This window comes from Haliotis rubra, unplaced genomic scaffold (assembly GCF_003918875.1).
Source record: "Haliotis rubra isolate DU_JTF1 unplaced genomic scaffold, ASM391887v1 Scf1443, whole genome shotgun sequence".
NCBI lineage: Eukaryota > Metazoa > Mollusca > Gastropoda > Lepetellida > Haliotidae > Haliotis > Haliotis rubra.
The window spans coordinates 1-27,964 of NW_025765385.1; the positions used below are offsets into that span (position 1 = coordinate 1).

The 27,964-nt window shown below is 42.0% G+C and overlaps 1 protein-coding gene across 1 annotated transcript in view; it reads left to right on the forward strand.

The window, feature by feature from the left end:
- Positions 1 to 5,742: 5,742 nt before the first annotated feature.
- Positions 5,743 to 27,964, forward strand: part of LOC124269373 (RING finger protein 150-like) — a gene marked incomplete at its 5' end in the record, with an annotated part of 28,386 nt that continues 6,164 nt past the window's right edge. Inside the window, 2 exons of the mRNA XM_046704389.1 lie at positions 5,743 to 5,970; positions 24,966 to 25,228. Coding sequence (XP_046560345.1) covers positions 5,743 to 5,970; positions 24,966 to 25,228 — 491 coding nt within the window. The remainder of the gene's footprint in view (positions 5,971 to 24,965; positions 25,229 to 27,964) is intronic.

Below are 27,964 nucleotides of genomic sequence, written 5' to 3' on the forward strand. Positions count from 1 at the left end.
CAAGCAACTTAATAATATATTTGGTATCAGTGATTTGTTTTGAGATTTTACCCCGACATAGTGTTGTTGTGCCATCGGGTTTCTTCACTCTTAATAAGTATATGTACACAAGCAACTTCAAATTAGGGGCTGTGGTTAAAGCGTTAGCTCTCACGTCGAAGACCCGGGTTTCATTCCCCACGTGGGCACAATGTGTGGAGCCCATTTCTGGTGTCCCGTGCCGTGATATTGCTGGAATATTGCTAACAGCGGGGTAAAACTAAACTCACTCAACTTCAAAATATTTGGTTTCAGTGATTTGTTTTGAGATTTCACGCCGATGTACATCATATCTGGAGGTGATTAGGTGATTAGGCCAGACCAATTTTATTTCTTGTTCTACGGATCTTTGTCCTCAGAAAACCTAAAGGCAGGAGGGACATTTTTTTTTTAAATCACCAGTCAAAGTAATATTCCTTTTAAATACTAAAAGTATTTTACTTTTGGCAATTGATGAAGTTTATATGGGGGCAAAAAAAACAATCAAGGCAAACTGAAAATTTTTTTGTGTAAGTTTACCTTTTGGCCAATAAAAACATAAGGACATTATTATTTTTTGAGCAGGGAAAATTAATTCCTATTTTTCTTATTCTTGAAAAAATATGACCGGCGGATCCGTAAAACAAGAAATAAACTTCGTCTGGCTCTTAAGATGAAATGAGTTGAGTGCTAGACACATTAGCTGCAGTGTCACACTTCAGACAAATGTGATCGAGAACCAGAAAACTAGTCAAAATATATCAATAATTTCTTTCAATGATCTTCTTTTGATTGTCTTTTAATGATTTACATTTGATAGACTTGAAAGTATCCACCACTTTAAAATCAAACAGGTAGACAATAAATAATTACTGATCAAATGGCTTGTGGTATGTTTATAAATCACAACAAAGGTGACTCAAGATGACATAGTAACTGATGGAAATAATGACACTTGAATGATCTGCCATTTAGTTTCCTTACAATTTTGCAAAATAAAATAATACAATAATAAAGTCAATTATGAAACTTCTAAAATGTCGAATAAGTTTGTAAATACACTAAATATGTTTCTTTTACCAAAATGTCTATTGATTCAACTCTCCAGAGACACAAAAATCTGACATTCATTTCTATAATTATGATGCACATGGTCACACTCTATTCCCCTGCCCCAACATGGAACCTCACATTCCTGGAAAACTAGGTCATTAGATCTGTAGGCCTAAGCTGATCAGCTGGTATTGTTTTTCAAACAATGCTCAATTGAATAACAATAACAGAGCGAGATATGCTGCAAGTTGTGGGGTGTTTGTAGAAGGCTATGTTAGGCTATGATTACACATAGCCATTTAGAAAGTGATCAAATGTAACACGTTATATTTGGGATTACACTTTCTTACTAAAGTACAGAGTCTAGTACTTTTGTTGGGTTGAGTCCCATGCGGGATTCGAACCCACACCCTCAGGGTCAGGCACCTAATCACCAGCACACAAAGTCAGCCTCCTAACCCGCTCAGCCACAGATTCTAATTAGAGTTGGAGTCAATTATTTAAAGATTGTCTTGCTGTAATTACATGAGTAATATAGTGCCATACATTACCCGAAACGAAATGAACGACCCCGTCTGTGGCGGAGAGGCACGCCCACCACATCGTGTGTCCATTATTTTTGTTACTGTCCGTGTTGGGATATATAATCAGGTGTATCTCGACATTTACAAGTTCATGGTCTATTGGCGGTGAGCTATGTGCATTGCCATTGTAACCTTTAGATTCACTTCGGTACACATTGATAGGAGGATTGAGGCACATTCCTGAGAGCTCTGATAACGGTTAATGACATTGCCAGTGTGATTGTTCAGCGACCATTCAAGCCCTTGATAGTCATCCGTATTCGTTATGCGTTTCTCATGATCAGACAGTCAGACACAGTTTATTTAAGTCTCACCAAGGGTACACAATATATACATATGACCAGTTTATGAATGAATATTGAAAAGTCACTTGCCAGGAGTGCTAGTCAAGTACAAATGTTGCTAGCCCACATCATACTTCACCCGCCCAGCAAAATATCAATATCAAAATGAACATTGGTCAGAATTGGTGTAATGTTTGGTAACTGAAGGTGTTAAACGTTACATTTGTATTGTAATGGTTCCTAACCTCTTCTGCGCAACGCTATTAACAGTTTTATATAGCGATCTTTGTGTGACAAAAGACAATAAATATCACGAAACTTTTGTGGACCGAATTTTAACACCTTCATAATTGACTTCATCATATTCATGTGCATTAAATAAGGAACAAATTATCTGAGATTTGCAGCTAGCCAGCCGGGATAGCTTTAACAACATTTTACTGGCCCGTGCTTGTCGTAAGAGGCGACTAACGGGATCGGGTGGTCAGACTCGCTGACTTGGTTGAAACATAACATCGGTTCCCAATTGCGCAGATCGATACTCATGCTGTTGATCACTGGATTGTCTGGTCCAGACTCGATTATTTACAGACCGCCTCCATATAGCTGGAATATTGCTGAGTGCGGCGTAAAACTAAATTCACTCACTCACTCACCGATTCACAATCAAGTAGCATTTTCGAACGCTGCATACGATGTGAGTTTAACAAGAGAAAGGCTAAGGTACCCAAGCCTACTCGTGTCCAACATGAGAACATGAGAAAATTAAAGAAATAAAACAAAAAATAACTTTCATTAATTGTGTAACCTATTTTATTAATTTTTAAATTTTAGATCTCTTGGTGCATGATAGGTAAACAAATGTTGTACCACGCCTGAGTGTCGGTTCCTTTGATCTTATCCGTGGTGTATGTGCTGGAAGACAACAGTTTTGTCTTGAAGGCAGATTTCGTCTAAAAGCCACGCCCCACGGCAAGAGGACTGAACTCAACATTGTTCAACATTGTACACAATTTTATGCCAGTCAAGGTTTGCAACAAGGAAATCTAACTTCTACAGTTTTAATGGTTTCAAATGAATTTGGCGGGAAATGAACACATATCATCAAATATATCCGATTTCACCTGAAAGTCCCCACCATTAGAGTGTCTACATCGTACTCATTCACTGTTTGTGAAAGAGTGAGCTGGGAAAGTCCCTCAAATGCATGAAATTCATTTTCCATGACTGATGCGATCTGTGGCAGTGTGAAGTCGTCTTTGTCCTCGTCACACTACATGTGCACTCATTTTGGCAACTAGACTGAGAATGAAACGGTCGTTAAAACTTGAAGATTTTCCCGCTTCCCATACATAATAGGCGTGGTACAAGTCAGTTAGCTCATCAATCCTCGATCTGTGCTCATTATACACCACAGTTTGCCGGAGTTGATTGACAAGAAGTGTTGAGGAAGCTCGAGCAAAGCTCTCGCGTCTCCCACCCGTCAATCAACTCTGGCAAAACTTGTGGTGGCTACGAGCTTTACAGATCAGTTTGAAATGATCTAACTTAAATACATATGATATGGACCAAAGTCTCCTTTCTTCGGGGTCAAGTTATTGAATGAAGATAGATACAGATGTATCAGGCAGACCTGTGTTTATGAGTATGCGGGGTTAGAGAGTTGCATCCTCGCACTAGTGTTTACTTTTGACAGCGACGGGGAAGACAGAGAGGCGGTAAAAAGACCAGGGTTCGATTCACCACATGGGTATAATGTGTGAAGCCTGATATTCTGGTGTCTCCCGTCATTGATATTGCTGGAATATTGCTAAAAGCGGGTAAAAACCCAACTCACTCTCACTCACTTATCAATACTTTATATGTGTATCATCCCCTTAGAGTATGTTAACCGGTTAACCGGTTGCTGACAACATGATCACCGATGTTTGTAATTGCATTTACATTGTATCTACCGAGGTTGAGAGGAGGATACACTGGCGTGCGAGCTGCTTTACGGTCAAGAGTAATTTAAGAAGTCTCCGCCGTGGTTTTCCTGGAAACAGTGCTAACGGCGCTACACAATACTCAGCTTGGAGCAGCAATCCCGCTTCTTAAAACGGGTTAGCGATGGAGTAAATATTCAAACCTCCTCGTGAATACTTATCATCGATTGTACTTTTAAAACAAACATATTTTTGTTTTAAACAAATTAGAATACAAATTGTTTTCATATCACCCAGAGCCAGTCAACTCACACAAAGCAAGCACATTGCCGGTGGTGGATGAGCTGGGTCAATTTTGCACGTTCGCTTGGTGATAGCTACTAAGGGAGACAACTTCGCATGCCCAATTTCAAAGTAAGCTAGACGCCTCGCGCACAATATCTGTTAAATTAAAGTTACTCCCGTTCTATCTGCGTAAATACGCCCTATGTCAAGGGTCACTGTGTTGATAGCATAATATAGCGCAATGTACCGCTTGGTATAATTACAGTAGATGGCGGTACAATAAAGCATGAAAATATTACGGAAGGAATACAGCGGTACATGAAGACGAACACTTAGGAACCGTTCATAATTTATGGCTGGGGGTGGGGTGGGGGTGATGATTTTATGGAGAAGCATGTACATTTGTGAATCCCAAAAAAAAAAGAAAGAAAAAAGAAAAAGAAATCATCATAATCACCCCTCAACTCCTATGAACAGTCCAGTAAATTAGACTGAAAATATGTAATTTTGATTGAACCAAGATTAACTCCATTTAAACTGAAAAGATACCCAGTGAGCTCGGAAACTCAGGGGCAGAATCTGAGGAAAAGAGTAGAAATCTATACTGCATTTAGAGCTTTTGAATTACAGAAAGGGTACAAAACAGAACAAAATGGTTGAACCCCACTTAAAATCATCACCACCACCCCAGCCACAAATTATGAACTCTCTCTCACAATAAATATGACATAAGTTACGTTTGACCACTTTCTAAAAGGGATTTCTATAGTTTGTGGTAATGGCAATATATAGTGCATTTTGTGATATACTTTTATCGTGTGCTTGTTTAACTGAATATTTGATACGTTGTTCACAAAGCCTCGGTGGTGTATAAATGTCTTATCACCCAGATGTCTGCCGACATTACAATCTATTCTACAATGTGTTGTGAACTATGGCAATCTCGTTCAAGCGGTGCGATATGAGAAAATGGCCGTAGGTCATTACTCTATTTGATACACAAGAGAACTGATAGGAGTTGTACAGTTAACGTGTTTTCGGTTTGCATTGTTTCCAACACACGGATTTGCCTACTCAGTGACCTGTGTTTATAGATGGCGCTGGCGAGCAATGTCAATCTCGCTGACGTCACACCCAAAACACTGCACAGCGAGGACGAGGGAGGAGTCACATCTCTGTATTACGTATGTTTTGACAAATTCCTCGCAGTTGGAACACTTTTGCAGCTGGTGGTTCAGAAAGTAGCTTCGTCATTCAATGTTTTTTAAACAACAACCACTTCTCATCACAATGTGTGATTGCAGAAGGAAAGGAACTGCTTTTGAATATATTCCTGGAACGACCGTCTGCCATCAAATATGAAATACCAAAGACACATCTCATCTTCAAGATGATCATAATGGTACTCTTACTATCACCAGAAACTTGCTTTGTCGGAAGATTACGGAACGACGACGACCGATACATACTACGAAGCATATTTAAATGTACCTACAAACAGAAGGCAACGAACAGAGACGGGTCGTTTACGAGCGACAAGTGGGAGATTCGGAGTCCCAGTAATTCTGAAAGGTTGAAGGTGGAGCCACTGAGAGTGGTATGTCGTCGTTAGCGTTAAAACAGTTAAAGACAAAAATCATGGCTGTGATGATTACTCCAATGTGACCATTCCTCAGGTGAAATGGATCGCACTGATTGCTCAGCGGGGAGAGTGTTCGTTTACACAGAAGATCACCAATGCCATGAAATATAACGCTTCCGCTGTGGTTGTCTACAACAATAAGGACGACGATAAGACTTTGCATGTCATGGAACATAAGGGTGGGTACTTTTTTCACTCCATGAATTTATAGGAAAAGAATACATTTGGTAGAACGAGGTATGAGTCGTTGAAATGTGTCAAGTGCAAATATGACTGTCACGTCTCTAACCGAATATTTGTTCTTGTTCAAGTATGACTGTCACGTTCAGCAATGTGAAAATATCTCACACATTGTCACACGTAGATAGCCAGTGACAGTTGTTATATATCAGCATTGTCATTTGTTTTATTTTGAAAATTCCACAATGTTTGCATCATTATGGTAATGATGCTACAGCCATATGAGAATAATGTCACCGTCAAGTACTGTCATATGAACACACATCCTAGAACACCACAAGCTAAACACAGCAACACATTTTTACTCAAAAGAACATTAAGAAATTGATACAAAGCCTCAAACGTTAATGCCAAATTATATTTATAAATTAGGTCTTTTTTTTCATGCAATTAAATATATATTATGATGCATTTTTTGTCGCATTGCCTGTATTTGTATTTTTTAACTTACAAACACCTGCATCTTTCATTATGATTCATTTGATTCAAAAGTACACTCTATTATTTGTCTGCCCATTTTAGATGACAATGATTTGAATAAATGTTAGTCAGTTTTGCCGTGAATGTGCCTGAAATATTTGCTGGCTATATGTGTTGGGTTTTATTAATTTTAACATGCATTTCCTGGAGTGAGTGAGTTCTGTAGCATGCCGCTTTTAGCAATATTCCAGCAATATCATGGCAGGGAACACGAGAATGACCTTCACACATCTGGATTCCCATGTGTAGTGAATTAACCACTTAGGCTACCCTAGAACTCGCATTTTGTAAAAAGTTGATGGATGAAAGTAGACAGCACCATATAGATCATAGCCCCTATACATGTAGTGTTATAGCAATGTGTTGGTATAATCCTCAAACCCGTTGTCTTGCTTAACAATGGTACATGAATCCATATTAACATATCCCTAAACATTAAAAGAGGTCGCTAACAACAAATTTGATAGTATACTTTGTTCTGTAGTACTACAGATATCTGACACACCAGAGTGCTTCTCAGATTCGAATTGAGTGAATGAGTAAGTTTTACGCCGCGCACTCAGCAATATTCCAGCTATATGGCAGCGGTCTGTAAATATCGAGTCTGGACCAGACAATCCAGTGATCGTAACAGCGGCTGGCATGGTTCTGGCGCAATTGGGCAATCGGCGAGCATGCTTATCAACTAAGCCAGCGAAGTCTGATACACCATCCCGCGGTCACTTCTCTTACAACAAGCAAGGGTTACTGAAGGTTCATTCCTAACCCGGATCTTCACGGGTTACCAGATTCCCAGATGTCAAGATCATTGTCATTAAAGTATGTTCTATATTCAAATATGTCTGGGGGGTTACACCGCATATTGTGTCTACTACAAGGATTTAGTGCTCCTGCGGAGGTGTGGATTTACAGGACACGAATTCCTGCATTCTTTTACATAATGTTGACAATGGGACGCAACAAAATTTTCTAGGGAGTCCGCGAAGGGGACATGAGAAAAGTCCAAATACTTTTGTAAAAATTGAATCACATGTTTATGAATCACTGCTCTAATAATGATGATATCACGTGTTAGTGACTAAGAGTAAAGAGAGCATACTGCCTTATCTACACCACCTACCAAGAAAGTATGTTATCCTAAATATATTACATCGAAAGTAGTAGCTAAATAGTTTCCAAAGTTTGCTAGCCAGTTGGGCTAGCTTATGTCTGCCCAAAGTTTCTAGTCCACAAAATAATTTTAATTAGGCAGAAATTTGAATGGAGAAACTAAAGCAAAGATTACTTACAAAATAGATAGAGATATTGTCGGCATTTGACACAGGTTTCATCATTAAGCTGCTAATGTGATGAACATTTTTATCAGGCCATAATTATTGTGCATGATTAAAAGGCGGCGGTGTATTATAACTTAACAAGTCAGAGAGAGTGATATATTTACAAAATGACCCCTTGAAATTTCCATCGGACAGTCGGGCCAGTGACTGTGGAGATTTACTGGCCTGACTGGATATTTACTAGCCACGCCAGTGGGCCAGTGCGTCAATATTTCACTTACGGGTTTATATCTGACAACTTTTAAAATGGTATCGTGTAGTCATAAAATAGCTCAGTTGAAAATAACCACTACAAAAAATCTCTTTCTGCCTCCAGAACTATAAATCATATGAAAATTTAGTCGGCTATTTGAGTTAGCAATGCCTTTTTTGTTTCTTTTGCATCAGGACCCGTGTGAAGATCCGAGGTAGAATAGGTCTTTCAGCCAACCCATGTGCTTGCCATGCTTAAGCTTACTATCTAGTAAAGTAGAGTGACTAATTAACGATCGGTGGTCAGTTTCGGCTGACTTGGCTGACACATGTCATCGGTTCCCAATTGGCGCAGGATCGATGCTCATGCTGTTCATCTGCACGGATTGTCTGAACTCCAGGACTCGATTACCCTACAGACCGCCATATAGCTGGAATATTAACTGGAGTGCGCGCAAAACCAAACCTTCACCACTCACTCACTCTTTGCATCAGCTGCTGCTGATTTGGTAAATAACATTTGGCCTTTTATACTGAGTTATGGTTTTCAACTATTATTTGCCCTTTCCTAATAATGCCGGAGGAATATTATCGGCGCATCGGTAGGTGAATCATGGTATACCTAAAGTTTAGTATGCTTGTAATAAGAATTCAGGTGGAATGTGCGTTGGTAATTCATGACCCAAGGTGTAAACTATCTATAACATGGTATTAATATTGCTTTATAAGTAACAGAACAATATGCTGTAAATGTGAAGGTATTGGTATTCTCAATGCCAAAGAGGCGATTGGGGTAGCATGATGGTTAAAGTGTCCACTCAAGTCCACATTCGAAGACCTGGTTCGAATCTGCACATGGTGTCCCTCGTATGACGCAAATCCAGGAATTTTTGAAAGGGGATTCAGGGGGTTTGAACTCCCCATTGGCTCATAGCGCTAAAAACAAATCTTTAATGTGGTCTTAAGTCATTTTTACAAAGTTCGAGTTGACCCCAGACCCCCCCTCTGCATCCGCCATTGTCCCTCTACTCTGATTTTTGCAGGAGTTTTGTTAAAGCATCATAAAACCATACTCTACCATGCACCCTCACTCACCTCTTACAATTCTAATGCTGGGGTTAGACAATGAAAACAATGTAATACACTGCATCACTGTTGCATAAAGTATAACACTATTACATTTGAATCAATTGCTGTAATACAAAGCATAACACTATTACATAATTCTATATACCATTCGTTGTAATCAGCATTTCATCTTGAAAGATAATATTTCATTTTAGTTTACTGATCTCAGAATCCACAGACAAGTTAACCGTCTCCTTTGCTGAATGGCATTGTGTATTCATACTTGGCTGTTGTAATTACTTATTTTTTCCTAGATTTTCTCAAGCTCTTTAGCTTAAGATAGTCAAAAGTGCCATATATTTACATCAATCCTTGCCACAAATCTTTAGCTCTAAGAGAGCTTCAAAATCTAGGCCCAGGTCTTGGGTGTCCATTCCCATAAAACCTTCACCAGTTTTACCTTTGTGCCAGATGGAATCGTTTTGGCACATCAAGAGTTATTATTTCGTAGTTGACAGATTATGTTTGATTAGGGTGCCTTGTCTGCCTGTTGTAGCTTTGTGAGTGAGTGGGGAGTTTAGCTTTACACCCACTATTAGCAATATTCCAGCAATATCGAAGGGGACACCCAAGCAAATGGTCTTCACTCTCTGTCTCTTTGTAATCTTGTGTATCATAAGCATTAGAATGTTTTAGTCACACATTAAGCTGAAATACTGCCAATGCAACAAATCTTAATCCCTCTCAATTTGTAATTCGTCCTGTGAGCCGTCATCCCTGTCCATGATATCATTGTGATGCTGTCAACAGATGGCATAACACCAAACCCAATTCCATGTAATATCCGGGGTAGAATAGGTCTTCAGCAACCCATGCTTGCCACAAAAGTGCTTACTATGCTTGTCGTGAAGAGGCCACTTCAACGGGGATCGGTGGTCAGGCTTCGGCTGATTGGTTCCCAGTGCTACAGATCGAGTGCTCATGCTGTTGATCACTGGTTTGTCTGGTCCAGACTCCTCGACATTTACAGACGCGCCATATGGCTGAATATTATTGTTGAGGCAAGAAAACTCAACTGACTCATTCACTCATAACACCAAACCATACTAATTGAATCCTATGCATGTTTCTGTTTGTCTGTTAGTTTATTGTGTAATCCTTCACTCAGCAATATTCCCAGCTATATGGCAGTGGTCTGTAAACAATCAAGCCTTTAGACCAGACAGTCCAGTGTTCAAAAATCATGAGCAATGATCTATGCATCACTGAGGATAATGGCGACATGTGTCAACCAAGTCAGTGTGCCTGACCACTACCTGGTCCCTAATTAGTCGCTCTCTTACGACAATCATTGCTATACAAAGACCAAAAATTCTAACCCAGATCTTCTTCAGAAGAGTAAGTTATGCATGTAAACACACACTTACATTTAGTTGTCGCTGCTGGTTCAGAATTCATCTACAATGGCTGAGTGGGTTAGACGGCTTGACTCTGTTTGCTGGTGATTAGGTGCCTGACTTGAGGGTGTGGGTTCCACAAAACTGGTAGTCTAGACTATGCGGACTTCTAGTACCACTCTGATACATGTGAATTGGCACAACTCCCACGTAAAGCTGTGATTACACATAGCCATTTAGAAAGCAAATGTAACCGGGCAAGTTATATTTGGGATTACACGCTCTAGTAAAAGTGCAGATTAGATGGTCAGGAAGTTGCTGTGGCTGAGCCGGGTTAGGAGGCTGATTTTTGTGTGCTGGCGATTAGGTTCTCGACCCTCTGAGGGTGTGGGTTCGAATCCTGCATGGGACTCAACCCAACAAAAGTACTAGACACTGTACTTTACTAAGAAAGTGTAATCCCAAATATAACATGTGTTACATTTGACCACTTTCTAAATGGCTATGTGTAATCATAGCCTAACATAGCCTTCTACAAACACCCCACAGCTTGCAGCATATCTCGCTCTGTTATTGTTATTCAATTGAGCATTGTTTGAAAAAAATAGGAATTAATTTTCCCCGCTCAAAAAATAATATCCTTATGTTTTTATTGACCAAAAAGGTAAACTTACACAAAAATATTTGTTTGCCTTGATTGTTTTTTGCCCCATATAAACTTCATCAATTGCCAAAAATAAAATACTTTTAGTATTTAAAAGGAATATTACTTTGACTGGTGATTTAAAAAAAAAATGTCCCTCCCGCTCTTTTAGGTTTTCTTGAGGACAAAGATCCGTGAGAACAAGAAATAAAATTGGTCTGGGCCTAATCACCTAATCACCTCCAGATATGATGCACATCGAAACGAAATCTCAAAACAAATCACTGAAACCAAATATTTTGAAGTTGAGGAGTTTCTATTTTTATCATTGTTGGGGCAATATTCCACGTATATCATGGCACGGACACCAGAAATGGGCTCCACGACAGCCCACGCGGGGAATGAAACCCTGTCTTCGACGCGAGAACTAGCCAACTTTAACCACAAGACTACCCCACAGCCCCTAATTTGAAGTTGCTTGGCTGTACATATATACAGTATTAAGATAGAAGAAACCCGATGGCACAACAACACTATGTGGGGAGCAAAATCTCAAAACAAATCGGATCTGATACCACATATTATTAAGTTGCTTGTGTACAAAATGTATTTATTAGAATTGAAGAATCTGATAGCTGTAACAACTTTTGCAGGCAATCAGTCCATGTAGCCTCTTTATCAGTGTGTTATTACCTGAATATCATTACTCATGATTATTATCCAGTCAATGCTTTAATTCAATGAATAACTTACAAATACTCGCAGCTCACCTATTGTAAATGACAGACTGTATCCCAAAATTGAGCTAATGCAGAAACTGAAACATTTGGGTCAGCAAAACAAACAGAAAAAAGTTAACAATTACCTGGAAACTGCAAATTATGTTAGAAATATTGACCATCATTGGTCTATAAATGCCTGTGGATCCAAAGGAGCATAATATGTTGAATCCCAAAAAAAAAAAAAAAAAATGTCAAAACATCAAATACCCAGTGTAAAAGGAGTGAGTATAGTTTTACGTACTTTTAGCTTGTGTTCCAGCATATTAGTGGGGACACCACAAAATGGGCTTCACACTATTGTACCCATGTGGGGAATGGAACCCTGGTCTTTGGCATGACGAAGCAAACTGCCAGTACCCACTAGAAGGCCCCACCACCCCCAGTGTAACAAAGGATGTTAGGGCTGAATAACTTATTTCCTTTATGAGCACAATAACTTTGGGTTATAACATGAGGTTAAGCCCCATTTATACCACATATGTAAACCAGCATGGCTCTCTTGAAGTAATAGTTGTCACCGTTAAGCTGTGCAAAGGTTCTCAATCCTTAGGAATGACATGACCCTGTTTCACTCAAGGACTTCCCTTCTCACTCACTCACTCACTCACTCAAATGTTACACTTAGAAGAAAACAGATAGCGATAATCTGGATTCACAGGATGATGGTATATACCGTTAATTTTAAAATTATGTAGCAGCACAAAAAATTTTGTAATCATGAATACAAATGTTAACCGTTCTATGGCTCCAGCAGGATGCTGTTTATTGCCTAAACGTAAAGTGCTTGTCTGTGTGTGAAATACGGATAATAGGAAACTTTTCGTTAGATCTCCTAATCATCATCAAGTGCTTGTAACAACGTATATACCCCTGCCCACATCAAATGAGGATTTGACATGCTCAATGCCTCTTTGAGCACTAGCTAATCACTGTGTATTGTGTATTTTATCATGCTTTCTTGGGTTTGATGTCATCAAACTGTGAGTACTTAAGATTATGCACTGCGCTCCCATTATTTACTACAAATACGTATCATTAATTAACGTGACACTCGGCATCAGACCAGCATGATTCAACTTTTGATAAATATATGGGACCATGGTGAAACCCAGTTTAGTTTGGTATTCATAATCAACAAAGCACCTGCTGCAAGAATTATCACAAAGCTCCTTTAGATAGATCCCTGCCTAGCTGCAAATCTCATAGGCTGTTAAGCATTTTGGTATTGAACGCTTTACGAGTAGCATACAATTCTTCAGTGTAATCAGCAAAGTTTTCTTTAACTTATCAGCCTTGTCCTTTTTTCTGTGAAAATGTGAGTTAAAGAATAAACGATCCTGCCACATTGAAATCATTAACCTAGAAAGTAAGACTACCCCTGCATGGATATTTTGTTACAGGACAGTGATCAATCAGTGGTCATGAAATAGAAATTGATTGATTTTGCTACTTTCCAAGCTTATAATCTAGCTCAATTAGGCGTTTAGCTTTAGGGTCCACATTGGGATACCAGGTAAGTAAATAGAACTCTAGGAATTCTCGAATATACAATGAACATCAGTGTGACTCAGAGAGGATTGGTCTCAGAAACTTGGGCAAAGCTCTTAACATCATATTTCTCACAGTTTCCATGCTACCATGAGGAATTGATTTGTTGAGTTTACTATAAGAGAATAGGAATTTGACCTGAGCTCAGTGCCTTCAAAGTTGGATCGACGAGTGGACAGACTTGGTCATTTTGGATGACTTGTTACGTGGGTGGAAAACTGCTAAAACCACCCCTCCCCTCTCTCTTTCTCTCTCTCTCTCTCTCTCTCTCTCTCTCTCTTTTTTTTTTTTTGGCTCTCTCTCCATCTCTCTCTCTCCTCTCTCTCTCTCTCCAGCTCTCTCTCTCTCTTTCTCTCCCCTCTCTCTCTCTCTCTCTCTCCCTCTTTCTCTCTCTCCCTCTCTCTCTCTCCCCACACAATCTATCTCAATCTGTCTATCATCCACCCTGTCTCCCTGCCTCTCTTCCTCTCCTTCCCTACTTTCATACGTTTGAACTAAATCTTTTAACCAACATTAGGTGAGAAAAAAAAATGAGGAGGATGCACACAGACTTCCTTGTCCACATTATTATATTTTCCAAAGAACTCTCCTGTTTCCAGTCAAAGAATAGCACTACAGCATGTGAATCAAAAATGTCATTGACTCTCGTTTATGGACTGGGGTATATAAACAAGCGAGTGATTTCGAGGGGTTTTGTACAAGGTTTGTTTGCCTTCTATGCATTGGGTGAAGTTCTTGGACACGCAGTGCTATGGCTGAAAGTATGTACCCACTTGATTTATAGTATTACATTGTACTGTTGAGCACGGCTCTAGTGGAGGCCTGGGCTGACAGCTGTCATACGATTATACAATATTTGAGTGTGTACATGTGGTATGAAAGGAGAAGGACTCAGTCGAGGATATACTTGTTCCAGTCAGTTAGCAATCTCAACAAGCTACAAGATCAATGTAACTCTATAATGGCAGCGATAAAAGGGAGGCTTGTGACCTCCAAAAGGTGCTGGAAAATGATCGGCAATGTTCAAAGAGAGTAAAGTAAGGTTGAATAAGGATATTTGACTCCCCACACCACCATCCCAGGCCTGTAGTTCCTCCCAGTTAGCGGTGTGGGTGAGTGGTGTTAGCTCTTCTGGTTAAAAGCACGCAGCTCTTCATGCCACAGACCCAGTTCCATCCCCACATGCACAATGTGTCAAGCTCATTATGGTGTTCCCCCTAATGATATTGCTGGAGTATCGCTCAAAGCGCTTTGTTAAAACTCAGCCTCACTCCTCCTTCCATTTGCATCCAAAAAGATTTAAAAGATGGAACTTGTTGCGCGTCCCGTTTAGTGCTCCATGTGACAGCATTGTGCATTGAACTTGTGTTTTAATTGTTGTTCTGATAGCCTGTTTTGGTAACCCATGTCACTGCTATTTACATATTGAGCATCCAAAGCTCAGATTTATATGTAGTACAATACTCATTTGTATCCAGTGAACCAGAGAGCCTCATGGAGTCACTCATTGTGTTTGTTGGCATAGTCATAGGTTTGTGAAGATAATACACCTGTTAGTGTGTTCATTTCCTTCTCACATACGGGCCAGGGTTCACCCAGGGCAATATGCATAGTAATCCCGGACAAATTCAAGTGACAAAAGTTCAGTGTAGTAGTGTCAAATAACATGTCTAACATTTACAAAAATTAACAATGTTATCAGTAGTGCAACTGATTCCACTCCTACTGTGTGTGGCCCATGGTGCTATGGCCATTGTCACCCATGTCGGGTGATCAGTGTAAGGTGTAATCATGCTCAGTCTGTGTAGGGGAGTATGAAAATGGTGATGCGAGACAATGAGTGGGATTGCATCAGGAGAGTTTTAAAATTGCTGGCACATGGCCAGCATGGCCCTGCTTCACAGATCAGAACCCGCAAAATTAAATGCTTGGGGCACTTGCACCTTGTTGCAGGAGTTCCAGATAAGGGCCATATCGGCATTAATGTACGGATAAACAATATGTGCTGACAATGACAGGAAATAATTTAGAATATGTAGCAGATACACATCACAGCAATGGTGGCACGGTCTTAGAATCATTTACAGATGCAGGGCTTTACCTGAAAATGTATTGTTTTATTGTTCATTGACCGTTTACACAAAGAGTAGCAATGTGGTGGCGTACATATGAAACGAAAACACAAGATTCTCAATTAAATTCCATTCAGCTCTCTAAATGTACTCCTTTATTGTTTCTCTAGTATTGCTATATTGGCAGAATGAGGGAGTATAAAATCCTGATCATGAAAAATATCTGGAGCCCTTGTTGTTGATGGCTTTTACACACTTCTTTCTAAACACATATTAACATGACATGAGTTTGCTGCCCAGGGGTGCTCTAATCCCTGAAGACCATACTGCAGACTGTCCTGACATGAGCTTGCTGCCTTGGGTGAACCGCACAGTGTAGACTCATACAGCAGGACTGTCCAGCATGACTCGGTCTCTGTTGCACAGGTGAACCTTCCCTGTAGACCCTCCTACGATGCTAGTCATGACATTACCTTGCTGCACACAGCAGGTGAACTCCCTCCCTGTAGATCCTCCCCTTAAGATACTGGGACATGACATTACCTTGCTGCATACAGGTGGAACCCTCCCTGTAGACCCTACTGCAGACTGTCACATGACTTGAGCTTGCTGCATACAGGTGAACCCTCCCTGCTAAGACCCTCCTGATGATAATATGATTCTGCTCTGCTGCATACAGGTGAACCCTCCCTGTAGACTACAATGCAGACTGTCACATGACTTTTAGCTTGTTGCATACAGGTGAGACCCTCCCTGTAGACTCCTTCCTGATGATAATGTCATGACATTACCTTTTTGCTGCATACAGGTGAACCCTCTCTGTAGACCATACTGCAGACTGTCACATGACTTGAGCGTGCTGTATCCAGGTGAACCCTCCCTTTAAACCCACCCTGAAGATACTGACGCTGATATTACCTTGCTGTATACAGGTGAAGACCCTCCTGTAGACCATGCTGCAGACTGTCACATGACTTGAGCTTGCTGCATACAGGTGAGCCCTCCCAGTAGATCCTCCCCTTAAGATAGTAACATGACATTACGCTTGCAGGCATACCCAGGTGAACCCTCCCTGTAGACCATACTGCAGACTGTCACACAACTTGGGCTTGCTGCATACAGGTGAATTCCTCCTGTAGACCATACTGCAGACTGTCACACTGCGACTTGAGCTTGCTGCATACAGGAGAACCCTCCTGTAGACCCTCCTGATGATAGTAGCTGACTGTTACCTTGCTGCATACAGGAGGAACCCACTCCTGTAGATCCTCCCTTAAGATACTGGACGCTGACATTACCTTGCTGCATACAGGTGAACCGTCCCTGTAGACCATACTGCGTAGACTGTCACATGACTTGAGCTTGTTGCATACAGGGTGAAGACCTCCCTGTAGACCCACCCTGAAGGGAAGTGACATGACATTACCTTGCTGCATACAGGTGAACCCTCCCTTTAAACCCACCCTGAAGATACTGACATGACATTACCTTGCTGCATACAGGTGAACCCTCCCTGTAGACCCTCCTGATGATGGTGACATGATGAAGCATTACCTTGCTGCATACAGGAGAACCTCCTGTAGATCCTCCCTTAAGATAGTGACATGACATTACCTTTGCTGCGCCACGGGTGAAGACCCTCCCTTTAAACCCACCCGCGAAGATACTTACGGCGCTGCCATTACCTTTGCTGCATACGGGTGAACCCTCCTGGCAGACCATGCTGCAGACTAATCGCACAGCAGGCTTTGCTGCATACAGGTGAACCCTCCTGTAGACCTCCTGATGATAGTCGCTGACATTACTTTTGCTGCATACAGGGTGAACCGTCCCTGTAGACCATACTGCGGACTGTCGCACAACTTGGCTTGCTGCATACAGGTGAATCCTCCCTGTAGACCGCCTGCATACTGTCACATGACCCCAGGCTTGCTGCATACGGGTGAACCCTCCCTGTAGACCATACATGGACTGTCACACAACTTTGAGCTTTGCTGCATACAGGTGAACCCTCCCCTGTAGACCATACTGCAGACTGTCACACAACTTGAGCTTGCTGCGCATACGGGTGAATCCTCCTGTAGACTTCACTGCAGACTGTCACATGACTTGAGCTTGCTGCATACAGGTGAACCTTCCCTGTAGACCCTCCTGATGATAGTCATGACATTGCTTTGCTGCATACAGGTGAACCCCTCCTGGCAGATCCTCCTTAAAAGATAGTGACATGACATTACCTTGCTGCATACAGGTGAACCCTCCTGTAAACCTCCTGATGATAGTCATGACATTACCTTGCTGCCACAGGTGAACCCTCCTGTAGACCATACTGCAGACTGTCACACAACCGGGCTTGCTGCATACAGGGTTAACCCTCCTGTAGACCATGCCAGACTGTCACACCGACTTGAGCCGCTGCATACTGGTAAGTGAGACCCTCCTGTGGAGATCTCCCTTAAGATACTGACATGAGCATTACCTTGCTGCATACAGGTAGAACCCTCCCTTGTAGACCCATACTGCAGACTGTCACACAACTTCAGAGCTTGCTGCATACAGGTGAACCCTCCTGTGGACCATACTGCAGACTGTCACACAATCCTTGAGCTTTGCTGCATGCAGGTGAACCCTCCTGTAGACCATACTGCAGACTGTCACATGACTTTAGCTTGCTGCATACAGGTGAACCTTCCTGTGACCCTCCTGATGATAGGGGTCATGAGACATTGCTTTGCTGCATACAGGTGAACCTCCTGTAGATCCTCCCCCTTAAGATAGTGACATGAAGCATTACCTTGCCGCCGCCTTACTGCTTGCATACAGGTGAACCTCCTGTAAACCCTCCTGATGATAGTCATGACATTACCTTGCTGTATGGTAGGTGAACTCTCCTGTAGACCATACTGCAGACTGTCACACACTTTGAGCTTGCTGCATACAGGTTAACCCTCCCTGTAGACCATACTGCAGACTGTCACCGCGAATTTGAGCTTGCTGCAGTACAGGTGAACCCTCCCTGTAGATCCTCCTTAGATACTGACGCTGACGTTACCTTGCTGCATACAGGTGAACCCTCCTGCGCAGACCATACTGCAGACTGTCATGATTTGAGCTTGCTGCATACGGGTGAACCCTCCTTGGCCAGACCCCTGATGATAGTCATGGTGATATTACCTTGCTGCATTGAGGTGAACCCTCCTGTAGAGGCCTCCCTTAAGATAGTGACATGACATTACCTTGCAGCATGCAGGTAAGAATCCTCCTGTAGACCCTCCTGATGATAGTGACATGACATTACCTTGCTGCATACAGATTGAACCGTCCTAGCAAGACTATGCTGCAGACTGTCACATGACTTGAGCTTGCTGCATACAGGTGAACCTCACTCCCAGTAGACCCACCCTGGAAGGAAGTGACTTATGACATTACCTTTGCTGCATACAGGTGAAGACCTCCCTGTAGACCATGCACTGTCGACTGTCACATGACTTGAGCTTGCTGCATACAGGTGAACCCTCCCTGTAGATCCTCCTTAAGATAGTGACATGACATTACCTTTGCAGCATGCAGGTGAATCCTCCTGTAGACCCTGATGATGAGTGACATGACATTACCTTGCTGCATACAGGAGAACCACTCCTGTAGATCTCCTTAAGATACTGGACATGACATTACCTTGCTGCCATACAGGTGAACCCTCCCTTTAAACCCAATTCTGTACTGACATACCATTGCACACTTGCTGCATACGAGGTGAACCCTCCCTTGTAGACCATACTGCCAGACTGTCACACAACCGGGCTTGCTTTGCATACAATTGAACCCCTCCTGTAGACCCTCCTGATGATAGTCGCTGACATTACTTTGCTGCATACAGGTGAACCGTCCTGTAGACCATACTGCAGACTGTCACACAACGGGCTTTTGCTGTACAGGTGAACCCTCCTGTAGACCATACTGCAGACTGTCACATGACTTGGAGCTTGCTGCATACAGGTGAACCCTCCTGTAGACCATGCTGCAGACTGTCACACAACTTGGCTTGCTGCATACAGGTGAACCCTCCTGTAGACCATACTGCAGACTGTCACAACTTGAGCTTTGTGGCATGCAGGTGAACCCTGCCTGTAGGACCATAGCCTGCAGACTGTCACATGACTTGAGCTTTGCTGCATACAGGTGAACCTTCCTGTAGACCCTCCTGATGATAGTCATGACATTACTTTGCATGCATACAGGTGAAGACCCTCCTGTAGATCCTCCTTAAGATGGTGACTGTGACATTACATTTTGCTGCATGCAGGTTGAACCCTCCTGTAAACCCTCCTGATGATAGTCATGACATTACCTTGCTGCATGGCCAGGTGAACCCTCCTGTAGACCATACTGCAGACTGTCACGCACAACTTGAGCTTGCTGCATACGGGTTAACCCTCCTGTAGACCATACTGCAGAGATCGTCACGACTTGAGCTTGCTGCATTATTGGGTGAACCCTCCTGTAGATCCTCCCTTAAGATACTCTGACATGACATTACCTTGCTGCATACAGGTGAACCCTCCCCTGTAGACCATGCTGCAGACTGTCACACAACTTGGGCTTGCTGCATACAGGTGAAGAACCCTCCCTGTAGACCATACTGCAGACTGTCACCACAATCCTGGGCTTGCTGCATACAGGAATTGAACCCTCCCTGTAGACCATACTGCTGACTGTCACATGACTTTAGCTTGCTGCATACAGGTAAACCTCCCTGCAGACCCCTTCCTGATGATAGTTTGCAGGATATTATTTTGCTGCATACAGGTGAACCTCCTCTCCCAGATCACTCCTTAAGATAGTGACATGACATTACCTTGCTGCATACCAGGTGAACCCCTCCCTGTAAACCCTTCCTGATGATAGTCATGAGCATTACCTTGTTGCATACAGGTGAACACCTCCACTGTAGACCATTATACTGCAGATATGTCACACACAACTTGAGCTTTGCTGCATTGCCAGGCTAACTCCTCCCTGTAGACCATACTGTAGACTGTCACGCTACTTTGAGCTTGCTGCATGGCTAGGCAAACCCCTCCATGTAGATCCTCCTTAAGATAATACTGGACATTTATTGTCTTTGCTGCATTGCCAGGTGTAAACTTCCCTGTATGACTACCATATACTGCAGACTGTCACATGACTTGGAGCTTGCTGCGCTACAGTGAACCACTCCTTGTAGACCCTCCTCCTGATGATAGTCATGACATTACCTTGCTAAAATACACAGGTGAACCCTCCCTCTGTAGAGCCTCCCTTAAGAGAAGATGCCTGACATTGCGCTTTGCAGCATGCAGGTGAACCCTCCACTGTAGACCTCCTCCGCGATGATAAGTGATACGGCATTGCCCTGCTGCATACAGGTGAACTGTCCCTGTAGACCACCATGCGCTGTAGACTGTCACATGACTGAGCACTGCGCCTGGGTGAACCTCCCCAGGAAATTCAATTCCTGAAGGAGTAGTGACACATGACATTACTCTTGCTGCATACCAGGTGGAATTCTCCTGTAGACCATACTGTCAGACTGTCATGATGACTTGAGCTTTGCTGCATACAGGTGACCCTCCCTGTAGATCCTCCTTAAGATAGTGTGACATGACATTACCTTGCAGCATGCAGGTGAATCACCTCCCTGTAGACCTCCTCCGATGATAGTGACATGACATTTTGCTGCACGCCAGGAGCAACCCTCCCTGTAGATCCTCCTCCCTTAAGATACTGACACATACATTACCTTGCTGCATACAGGTGAACCCTCCTAAACTCTACCCTAGATACTTTGAGCATGATGACACTGCTGTATGCACAGGTGAACCGTCCCTGTAGGCTCATACTGCAGACTGTCACATGACTTGAGCGCATGTATACAGCTGGCTGCCTCCCTCCCAGTAGATCCCTCCTCCTTAAAGATAGTGACATGACATTACCTTTTGCAGCATACAGGTGAAACCTCCTGTAGATTCATACTGCACGTAGACTGTCACCTACGATTTGATGGCTGTATTACAGTGAATACTCTTGTAGACCATACTCTGTAGACTGTCATCACTCCACTGAGCTTTAAGGTATACGGAGGTGAATTCCCTCCCATAGTAGATCTTCCCTTTTAAGATGGTGACATGACATTACTTTGCTGCATACAGGTGAACAGTCCCTGTAGACCATACTGCAGACTGTCACACCTTGACTTGACCTTGCTGCATACAGGTGAGACCCTCCCTGTAGACCCTCCTGATGATAGTCATGACATTACCTTACGCACATACAGGTGAACCCTCCCTGTAGACCATACTGCAGACTGTCACACGACTTGAGCTTGCTGCATACAGGTAAACCCTCCTGTAGACCTCCTGGTGAAGATAGTGACATGACATTGCCTTGCTGCATGATACAGGTGGACCCTCCCTGTAGACCCATACTGCAGACTGTCCACATGACTTGAGCTTGCGCTGCATACAGGTGAACCGTCCCTGTAGACTCCTCCTCTGATGATAGTCATGACATTACCTTGCTGCATACAGGTGAACCCTCCCTGTAGACCCACTGCTGAACTGTCACATGACTTAGGCTTGCTGCATACAGGTGACCCTCTCTGTAGACCACTCCTGATGATAGTCATGACATTACCTTGCTACATACAGGTGAACCCTCTCCCTGTAGACTATACTGCAGACTGTCACATGACTTGGGCTTGCTGCATACAGGAGAACCCTCCCTGTAGATCCTACCCCTTAAGATAGTGACATGACATTACCTTGCAGCATACAGGTGAACCCTCCTGTAGACCCACCCTGAAGGAGTGACATGACATTACCTTGCTGCATACAGGTGAACCCTCCCTGTAGACCCACCCCTGAAGATACTGACATGACATTACCTTGCTGCATACAGGTGAACCCTCCCCTGTAGACCATACTGCAGACTGTCACATGACTTTAGCTTGCTGCATACAGGTGAGCCCTCCCAGTAGATCCTCCCTTAAGATAGTGACATGACATACAGGTACCTTGCATGCACTGCAGACTGCAACTTGGGCTTGCTGAACCCTCCCTGTAGACCATACTGCAGACTGTCACACAACTTGAGCTTGCTGCATACAGGTGAACCCTCCCTGTAGACCATACTGCAGACTGTCACACGACTTGAGCTTGCTGCATACAGGAGAACCCTCCCTGTAGACCCTCCTGATGATAGTCATGACATTACCTTGCTGCATACAGGAGAACCCTCCCTGTAGATCCTCCCTTAAGATACTGACATGACATTACCTTGCTGCATACAGGTGAACCGTCCCTGTAGACCATACTGCAGACTGTCACACAACTTGAGCTTGCTGCATACAGGTGAACCCTCCCTGTAGAGCCTCCCTTAAGATAGTGACATGACATTACCTTGCAGCATGCAGGTGAATCCTCCCTGTAGACCCTCCTGATGATAGTGACATGACATTACCTTGCTGCATACAGGTGAACCGTCCCTGTAGACCATACTGCAGACTGTCACATGACTTGAGCTTGTTGCATACAGGTGAACCCTCCCTGTAGACCCACCCTGAAGGAAGTGACATGACATTACCTTGCTGCATACAGGTGAACCCTCCTTTCAAACTCCACCCTGAAGATACTGACGCATGACATTACCTTGCTGCATACAGGTGAACCCTCCTGTAGACCCTCCTGATGATAGTGACATGACATTACCTTGCTGCATACAGGTGAACCCTCCTTTAAACCCACCCTGAAGATACTGACATGCCATTACCTTGCTGCATACAGGTGAACCGTCCCTGTAGACCATACTGCAGACTGTCACATGACTTGAGCTTGTTGCATACAGGTGAACCTCCCTGTAGATCCTCCTTAAGATAGTGACATGACATTACCTTGCTGCATACAGGTGAATCCTCCCTGTAGACCCTCCTGATGATAGTCATGACATTACCTTACTGCATACAGGTGAACCGTCCCTGTAGACCATACTGCAGACTGTTACATGACTTGAGCTTGCTGCATCCAGGTGAACCCTGTCCTGTAGAGCCTCCCTTAAGATAGTGACATGACATTACCTTGCAGCATGCACAAGTGGAATTGAGTTGGAAGTACTACACATGTAGTTCAACATAAGCATAATGCAACTCTTTTCATGTGACTCATATAGTGTTGCATTTGATGTTTAAGATCAAATTACAATGACTGCATTGCAGACACTTCTGTATGACAGGATAAACAACTTGACATTTTTTTGGTGGCTGGGATTTGCTAGAGGATTATTTGTTGTGTAAGGCAAGAGTTAACATAACCGCACATTCTGCCTGTTGTATGTGTTCCAACCAAGTCCCACTGTTGTTACTGTCACAGGTAGTGCATAAGCCTGACATGTGACCTGGCTGACAGTGTGTCGTGGTGACCTGACCGACTGTGTGTCGTGATGACCTGAGGTCATTGCTCATGCTATGACCTTCTGGTGTCCCCTTTTTTGTCATTCCCTGAGTATTGCTGGAACACTGGTGTACACTCACCGTTTCCTTTTTCCAGTAACTGCCAGTAATGTACTGGTAAAAGTGGCCATAGAATGTTAAGACTTACACTGTCAGTCCATGATTTTGAAAGGATTAATATTGTCAATTATGCTATTCCAGTAGACCAATAAATGTATAATTGTACAATGCACTGATAGTTCATGATTCAGTGGAAGCATGACTCAGTAGATAACTGTCATTTACATTGATTCAATACTGTACTCCATATTAATCATACAAATTAGTATTCAGATTGGATAGAACTGTATCCTTAGTAACCTAATTATGCCCAAACTGCAACTCACTTGATGAGTGGCCAGAGAGCAGAATGTTTGTGGTTTGATCACAAGCCATGCCAAACTAAAATATGTTCCAATATTAGGGGTGGGTATTGCAGAGAATTTTCATATTGCGATATATTGCAATGCAAAAGCATGTATTGCGATATGTACTGCAATATATTGCGTGAAGTAAAAACTACTTATAATCGAGGTAATGCTTGATTTATGGAGCAAATACACAGCAAAATCACTATGCTTGATTAAGTTTTAATAACAACTTTTATTCATGATTAAAAATAAATATGTGAATATTATTTGGCACAAATGAAAAAAGGAAATATCCGAGGATTTCTGAGTGTTACGAAGTTTTCCGAATGCAAGTCAAAATACCGGTTTTCGATCAGCGTATCGCAATACGTATCGTTTTCATGTCTGAACCGTTAAATACCAGTAAACCGGTTATATTGCGCAGCCCTATCCAATATGACAATTGTTGCCCTGCCTGTCATTAAGGACAGGTCTGTACTGTAGCATATTTGTACACCATTAATTGTGCATTCTTATGTTTCAGTTGAAGGGGCCATCGCCATTTCAATTCCACACAAAGAGGGTAAAAGAATATCTGACCTCCTTGACAGGGGTTTCAATTTGACCATGTACATCACCGTAGGTCAGAAGACAAACAAGGACAGAAGCACCGATAAAAACCCAAGCAAGACGTCAGTTGTGTTTGTATCAGTCTCTTTCATTGTGTTGATGATTATCTCCCTTGCTTGGCTCGTCTTCTACTATATCCAGAGGTTTCGCTATGCTCATGCGAAGGAACGACTTGCTGTAAGTTTTGAATGAATGTGTTTTGGAAAACATTTTCAATCATACCTGGTGTCCCAATATATTGTATTTCTATTCTCCACTATTCAACTTTTGCTAAGGACCACACACCATAAATTAAAGATGACCAAGTTTGTCTTTAGCAAATATTGAGTAGTGTATTGTGATAAATACTGTCGCCAAATTTTCTGTCACTGTTTATCTTTTGGCATGTTTTTCAAGCCTGGTTAAAATGATGTCATGTTAAAATCAAGTTATTCTCATAACTGAATACACACCAGTTGTAAAAACACTACTTCATATCTATACATATGCCTCCCGACACTACAATGTACATTACTTCCTTGATAATGGTGTAACAATCTACACTGAAATGTTGATCCTCTTTGTTTATATAGGAGTTGTTGATCCATATATCCTATCTTAGTACTCCAGCTTCTGTATGGCTCTCAAGGAAGTTAGATGTTACACATGTTATATTTCGTATTACACCTTGCAAGTAAAGGATAGATTCTGGTACTTTTTATAATGCGTGGGGATATAGTCCATGCCTCGTCCGTCCATATGTAATTATTTGGTTTGGTTTGGTTGAACTAAAAACAATGTTCAATATTTTTCAACAACAATTGGTAGATATATAAAACAGATCCTGAAGTAGTGCCTTTTTGCTATTTACAGAATTTTGTCATTTTTTCTTTATCAGTACCCATGGAGACATTTTGGTCGCGAATGTCGGGAGGGGTGTGCTTTGTTTCCGAGCCAATTTTCAAAAAAAATGGTAGATATATCAAACAGAACCTAAAGTGGTGCCTTTGCTATTTCCAGAATTTTTCATTTTTAATCGTTTCGGGCGCTTAACTCAAAACCTTCCAATATGTTTCTACAAGACTTGGCAGATATATCAAACTGATGGCGGTGCCTTTTGCTATTTACAGATTTTTGGCATTTATATTTTTCATGATTTCCACAAAAACGATTTGCACTTAGTCTAAGAAATCAAGTTAAACTGTCAGATGATTTGTTCTTTCAAATGTGTCGGGCTCTTGTTATTAAAATCATCCTCTGGAACAGGTTACCTGGGGAAAGTATTGATTGAAAATGCTTCCAGTATCCACACTGATAAACTACTTTTGCACACAAAGGAATGAAATAAGGTCCTCAGTAGACTATGTAGACACATTTGATATTTGTATCAAACATGAGATGATAGAACTGGGAGTTCAGGAATATGTTGGTAAGCTATTACAGACATCTATCCATGGAGCTACATCCTTACAACAACATCTTATAGGGAACAAGGAAACATGTATCTGAAGGAATGATATCCTTGCTTTTCCTTCCTATCTTTATGAGACATATTTAACACTGTTATTCTAAGAAAGTAAGATACTTACGGAAAACAACTTCTATATTTTATGTGATGCATCATATATAATAAGAAGTTGTCATCCATATAGTATCTTACTTCTTATTACTCATCAACTTCTAAAATGCCAATCAAACAGGGTCTAGATTTTCAAAGCTCTCTTAGCGCTAAGAGAGTCGTAAGTGCCATACATTAACATTAACTTACGACTATCTTAGCGCTAAGAGGGATTCGAAAATCTAGGCCCATATCACTGTTATTCTACCTTTTCTTTTCCGATATTTTCTTGTTCTGGTACAGCATTTCTGGGGCAGGACCAGGACAAGAAGGATGACTGTTCTGGTATTCATTGTAATAGGTGCATCTGGTAACATCCGTGTGCAAATCCACCGATGAAGCTGAATTTGTACACATGTATCCACATGTAGTCAATAATTGTGAACATATCACTCTATTGAATATAGTCATGGATCAGTGGAATATTGCTGTATGTCTTTATCTGTCACATACATGCTGGTGAACAGTGTACGAAATAGCCGCTGGACCACTAGCCCATGGCTAGTAAAAATCCAGTCGGGCCAGTAAATCTCCACAGTCACTTGCCCGACTGGCTAATAAATTTTCATTGGGTAATTTTTTAAATATACCACTCACTCCGTCTTGTAAACTTATAGAAATTTTTTAAATCATGTTAGATTATGCTAATAAATGATGGTATTTTGCCTTTTTGTAATATTTTGCTTAATTTCTACATTTAGATTTCAGGCTAGTGAATTATTTTGTGGGCTAGTAACTTTCAGACATAGCTAGCCCCACTGGCTAGTAAAATTTGGAAACTATTTCGCCTGGTAAATACTGCTGTGCTTGTGGTGATGCTTGAAAGACAGTCGAATCCCAATGTCTCGTTCAGACGAATTCTCGGTTGTGTCAAACTCATTTCTCGATCCCTGTCGGTTTCCTTATATTTATAATTATTTCTATACTGACGGATGTGTCGAACACACAGATAAGTCAAACTGTTTCCTTGGTCCCGACGAGTTCAACACAACGGGGTTTGACTGTATGCTGTCATCATGTTCACAGTTGACACGTGACCGCTAGAAGCCTCAAACATGTCACATGGTGTTATATGGCTTGGCATATGTAGGGTTGGTGTTTCTATCTCCAGCTGCAAGATACCAAACACATTAACACATGGTACTTGATGTTACCCTGCCAAAAACTCTTTATATAGGGATTAAAACACAGAGGTAGATGCTACACCATTGCTTGGTATCTCAGTGGGATAACACTGCAAAAATAGCCTTGCTCAGTGTCACTCCAATGTTACAAGTACATGTAGTAGTTTTTCCCCTTGACATTCTTAGCAGGGA